The sequence below is a fragment of the Canis lupus genome, chromosome 30 (assembly GCF_003254725.2).
Source record: "Canis lupus dingo isolate Sandy chromosome 30, ASM325472v2, whole genome shotgun sequence".
NCBI lineage: Eukaryota > Metazoa > Chordata > Mammalia > Carnivora > Canidae > Canis > Canis lupus.
The window spans coordinates 10323708-10329707 of NC_064272.1; the positions used below are offsets into that span (position 1 = coordinate 10323708).

General features: G+C 41.9%; 1 protein-coding gene across 2 annotated transcripts in view; it reads right to left on the minus strand.

The window, feature by feature from the left end:
• Positions 1-5127, minus strand: part of TGM7 (transglutaminase 7) — a 28078-nt gene extending 22951 nt beyond the window's left edge. Inside the window, exon 1 of one of the 2 annotated variants that reach the window (XM_025473024.3) lies at positions 5037-5127. Coding sequence is in view for 1 of the 2 variants with exons in the window: in XM_049104327.1 (XP_048960284.1) it covers positions 308-317 (10 nt within the window). In the remaining variant the exon portion in view is untranslated. Of the gene's footprint in view, positions 1-307; positions 475-5036 lie in introns of those variants that run through there. The other variant, XM_049104327.1, reaches the window with a different exon arrangement.
• Between the last annotated feature and the right edge of the window lie 873 nt (positions 5128-6000).

Consider the following 6000-nt stretch of genomic DNA (forward strand, 5'->3'; position numbering starts at 1 on the left):
CTGGGGACTTCGTTGTAGAGGTCAAGATCCTCATGGGCTTCCTCAGACTTCCCAAGACCATTCTAGTTACAAGATATTAAAGAAAAGATTGTCCATAGCTTCAAGGGTAAGCTGAATCCACTCATAAAAAAATGAATGTATGATTTGTGCCCCAGTGGTTTGTGCCTTCCAAATGAAGGTAAGGAAATGGGAGGAAGGAGCCAGATCAATTTAAGTCATCCTGTCTCTTCTATTCACCCCCACCCTCTCCAAATGTCTCCCCTCTCTTAATTCAGCACCTCAGAAATGTCAGATTCCCAGTACTCACTCTGATCCATCTCCCTTCTTCTTCTGTCAGCCAAGGACCTTCAACTAATCAGTATTAAGATTCCAGACCTAATTGTGTCTCTGAGCATTTATAGTCATCCTCCTAGAACCTCTTCTCTCAACCTGAGTCGGTAGGGCGAGGCTGCTGTTTCCTCCTCCTCCTTGGACTCTTCCTGCTCTTAATTTCCCCGTTGTTCCAGGTGCATCTTCGCATAAGGGAAAGAGCTTCCGTCCTAAGCCTTTTTAAAAAATTGCTGAGGGATTTGTTTCTGTGCCCTCCTTTTTAAGCTGAGAAGACTCAAGTGATGTGGAAGGCAAAGCATAGCTTGATTTATCCCTTTGCACTTCTGTCACTTTAAGGCTTGGAACCCAATTCGGTCTAAACCAGCTCAGTCTGGTGTCAGGAACTGCCAGATAGTCAGTGTCCAGATGGAAATGCATTAGGAGCATGCTACCCTCAGGAAGGTCATTCATCAGTTGTCATGAAAATGAGCTTGAGTGGATCCCTGGGTGGCTCAGCGGTTTAGCCCCTGCCTTCGGCCCAGGGCGTGGTCCTGGAGTCCTGGGATCAAGTCCCACGTCAGGTTCCCTGCATGGAGTCTGCTTCTCCCTCTGCCTGTGTCTCTGCCAATCTCTCTCTCTCTCTCTCTCTCTCTCCTGTCTCTCATGAATAAATAAATAAAATCTTAAAAAAAAAAGGAAATAAAATGGGTTTGAACATCCCATTAGGACCTGGCAAACTTTGCCTCTTGAAAAGCAAAATATGTTGACATGGTGAATTATGCCATTGATTAAAAATGAAGTTGATAGGGGTGCCTGGGTGGCTCAGTCAGTTGAACATCCAACTCTTGGTTTTGGCTCAGGTCATGATCATGAGATCCAGCCCCAGATCGTGAGATCCAGCCCCACGTTTGGCTCCATGCTCAGCAGTTAATCTGCTTGAGATTTCCTCCCTTTCCCTCTACCTCTCCTCCCATTCTACTATACTCTCTTTCTCTAAAATAAAGAAATAATTTTTTTTTTTTTATGATAGTCATACAGAGAGAGAGAGAGAGAGAGGCAGAGACACAGGCAGAGGGAGAAGCAGGCTCCATGCACCGGGAGCCCGATGTGGGACTCGATCCCGGGTCTCCAGGATCGCGCCCTGGGCCAAAGGCAGGCGCCAAACCACTGCGCCACCCAGGGATCCCCTAAAATAAAGAAATATTTTTTAAAAATAAAGTTGATAAAGCTTCCAATGACAAGGGGAAATGTCTATTAACTGGTAGGCAGGTGGGGGTGGGGGGAGGAGAGAGAAGCAGGGTACAAAAACAGTGCAGCTTATCTCAATGGTGTAAAAAATGTTATTACATAGATAGACCCATTTTTAGAAGATGGAAGAAAATATAAACTGTGATTGTTTAAGAACAGTGAGATTTGGGACATCTGCGGGGCTCCCGATTTAGCGCCTGCCTTCGGCCCAGGGCTGATCCTGGAGACCCAGGATCGAATCCCACGTCCGGCTCCCTGCATGGAGCCTGCTTCTCCCTCTGCCTATGTCTCTGCCTCTGTGTGTGTGTGTGTGTGTGTGTGTGTGTGTGTGTGTGTGTGTGTCATGAATAAATAAATAAAATCTTAAAAAAAAACAGAGCAGTGAGATTGTGAGTGATTATGATTTCCTTATTTATACTTTACTGAATTAAAAAATTCATGATGGGAGGTTAAGATGTTTTTAATCAAGGAGGAAAAAAATGTTTTTAAAAGAAAGTGAGCAAAGGGATAGGAGGACCATGACTGGAAATCGGGACATGTGTATTTTATCTGACTGACAGTGTAAAGAGAGAAGCAGAAGTATTTAGTCAACACTCCTGGAGGAAGAATTCAGGTTTCGTGAAGAATAGTGATGCAGAGAAAACATAAAGCTATTAACACGTTCACTGATCATTGTCAAGGGTATGTAAGAGGTGCCTAATTCCCTGGATTAATCTGTGTGATTCATCAAAAATTCCGACACCTATTATAAACAAAGCTCTCTGTCACATCCTCTGCCTTTTTTTTTTTTTTTTTTTTTTTAATGTGCTTGAGTGTATTTAGGAAATGGTCCTCATTTGGATACACTAAATTTGCTCATTACTAAGTGTTTACTGAACACCTCGGGGGATTTATTTTATTAAAAAAATACTTTGGCTCAGAAAAATAATACTTTTGTTGTTACTGGTGCAAGAATCTCTTGTATTAGAACTATATGCTCTATATAAGGAAGGTGGAAATAAAAAAAACTCTTTGTAATAAAAGTCCTAACTTCTATTGAAGATATTTCAAAAATAGATGTTTTTTAAAAAAGATTATATTTATTTATTTATTTGAGAGAGAAAGAGCACAAGCAAGGGGGAAGGACAGAGAGAGAGAGGGAGAAGCAGACTTCTGGAGCCTGACATGGGGATACATCTTAGGACCCTGAGATCATGACCTTAGCTGAAGGCAGGCCCTTAGCTGACTAAGCCACCCAGGTGCCCTAAAAATAGATTTTTTTTAAATGGTAAGAGTAATATACATTTTGATAAGTTTCCTTCCTGTTATTTTGTCTATGCTGAAGTGGGATTTTTTTCCTTAGTAGTAATCACACTGTATACTCAGGACAGGACCTGCTTAAAGTGTGAATTTCCATATAAAACAATTTGCCATCTTATTTGAAAATACAGCTTTAGCAGTATAATGATTTTTGCCTTGTAAAAATAATCTTTTATGCCTCAAATTTTATTTATTTATTTGTTTATTTACTTATTTGGGTGAGGGCTTGGATGAGAAAAGAAGTTATTCCAAAAATAATCACAATATTATTATCCAGGTTAACCAAAGAAATTTCATTTAGTCAACTTAAGAGCCTCATGAAGACAGTGTCCTAGAGTGCGTAGGTGGCTCAGTCAGTTAAGCATCTGCCGAGGGCTCAGGTCATGATCCTTAGGGCCAGTGATGGAGCCCCTTGTAGGGCTCCTTGCTCAGCAGGGAGTCTGCTTCTCCCTCTCCCTCTGCTTCTCATGCTCTGTCTCTCTCAAATAAATAAATAAAATTGTAAAAAAAAAAAAAGACTGAGCGTCCCAATTTCTCTATGACTTTTGATGCCTTCCTTCCTTTGTTTTACAAATATTGAATGCCTAGAATACTGATGGCACCATATTAGAAGTTTTGAGGCACACAAAGTGATCTTTAACCCCAAAGAGCTTGTAATCTATTGATGGGGAGAAAACACACACAAATATCCTCTACAAAGGAAACTGCCTTTTGTAACTCAAAACAGTGGAGGTCTTCTAGACAGGAGCTCTAGAAAGGCTTTGTGAAATGTGAGCAGCCACCAACAGATGAAGATGATTTTAGAGAGAGAGCTGGTGTGAGAAAGGCATTCTAGGCCAAAGGCCTGACAGCATCAGCAAAAGGGGAGAGCCCGGAAAGCCAGGCCTTCTAAAATAGGCAGAGGATGGGGATCCCTGGGTGGCTCAGCGATTTGGTGCCTGCCTTTGGCCCAGGACGTGATACTGGAGTCCCGGGACTGAGTCCCACGTCAGGCTTCCTGCATGGAGCCTGCTTCTCCCTCTGCCTGTGTCTCTGCCTTTCTCTCTGTGTCTCTCATTAATAAATAAATAAAATCTTTTAAAATATAAAATAAAAGAGGCAGAGGAATTGCCTGCAGCAACCAAAACTCACTTTATAAAGCAATTGTCTTTGGTAGGGAAAAAAAAGAAAGAGAGGCTTGAGAGTTTCAAAATGGTAAATAACAGAGCTGTTTTGCCTTCACTGCTTTAGAAACTAGTTTTATAGCTGAAAATGATTAGTTTTAAAGCCTACACATCACTGATCAAATTGAGCTTTTGATTACCCCTAGCTTTTTTTCATACTACCACCTACATCAGATCCTTATACATGATTGTCATACCCACCTGGAATCTAGCTAAGCAATTATATTCGGCAACTAATTTTTTAATTAAGTTAGAATCTATTGTCAATATCCATCATGGTATTGCAAATCATGTTCACTGACTGATTATATTATATTCTGTTTATAAATTTTTCCCTAAAAGATAAATGCCTAATATAGTCAAGTTTTAAATTTGGTTTCCAGAACAGAAAAGCTTTTCTACCATAGAATTATCTCTATGTTAATAGCAGACTAACCTCTGCTAGGGTTAATCCACCAGATTTGTCCCATAACAAGAGAGCAAGCTCTGAGGACCCTTAACTCTAAAATAAACACAGAAAAGACCCACTATAATCCTCTCCCTGCCTCCAAATCCTTATGTGTGTCTACTGGGTTCTCCACTTGAAGATCTTGCAGTCACTTCAAATTTAACATGTTCAAGGGCAGCCCTGGTGGTGCAGTGGTTTAGCGCTGCCTGCAGCCTGGGGTTTGATCCTGGGGACCCTGGATTGAGTCCCACATCAGGCTCCCTGCATGGAGCCTGCTTCTCCCTCTGCCTGTGCCTCTGCCTCTCTCTGTGTGTGTTTCTATGAATAAATAAGTAAAATCTTTTAAAAAAATGAAAAAAAGTAACATGTTCAAAATTGAATCTGTTAGTCTCACCCATCCCCCAAATTCATATTATTTCTTACTCATCCTGGTAAATATTATAAAACTTCATTTGTTTTTTGAAACCTTCTGTTTGACAGCTGTGTGACCAAATGGACAGAGTACGGGTTTCTGAGTTAGAGAACTGGTTCGGGACCCTGCTCTGGTCTTCCTGAGATTTGGTACTTACCTGACTATAAGCAAGTAAGCCTTAATGAGCACCCAACTCCAATGTAAAATGGGGCTGATAGCAGAGCCTACTTCACAGAGCGGCTTTGAAAATCAAATAGATAGTGTTTGTGAAAGCCTTAAAGTGCTGTACAAACATTGGCCGATTGTATTTGGTAATAATGGTAATATTTATGATCCTTCAGAATGTGAGATTCACACTGAATGAAAGAACATGTCAAGATGTGCTAAGCTGCCCAAAGAGACATTCAGGACCATGGAGGAATTTGCCATAGCCTAGTTCAGCCCAATCTCACTCAACCTGTCATCACTCCTAGCTTGATTATTCTCAAGGGGACTGAAACATATATGACCTGAACTGATTAGTTCATACCCCTGCTTCAAACCCACCAATGGCTTGCATTGCTTCATGGTCCAAAATCTTCACATGGTGATAGAACATGGTCACCTGACCAGGCTGAGCCCATTTTCTACACTATCCGAATTACAACAACATTTTCCTTCACCTATGAAATTACCTGGAAGTCAAGTAACTCCTGGGATCCCCTTCCCAGAAGTCCTAGATCTTGTACCCTAGAAGTCCCTGAGGTTGCTTACTTTTGTGCACAAATTGGCTCTGCTCTCTTGACAGCTGGTGCCAGCTTGGAGAATAGGAACTCAGCAGCAGTCTTTCAAGGATGGGTTGACTGGCTCTGCCAGGCTAGAGGTTCTTGTCCAACCCTAGAATCCGGGGAGGATTGCAGAGGCATTTAACTATATAGCTAAGAGGGTGTGGCAGGAGGGGTTAATAAGATCAGCCTGGCCCACTGCCTGGGTCAGCTCCTCAGCCACTGCTGTGGAGTCTTCCATTCTCATCCAAACAGCCCCTTCCTGGTTGTGAGTTGCACCCATCTTGTCTCTACCTGCCTGTCTGACCTCAGTCTGGACCACCCAGGCCGTCAAACTTGTTTTAATGAGTAAACATC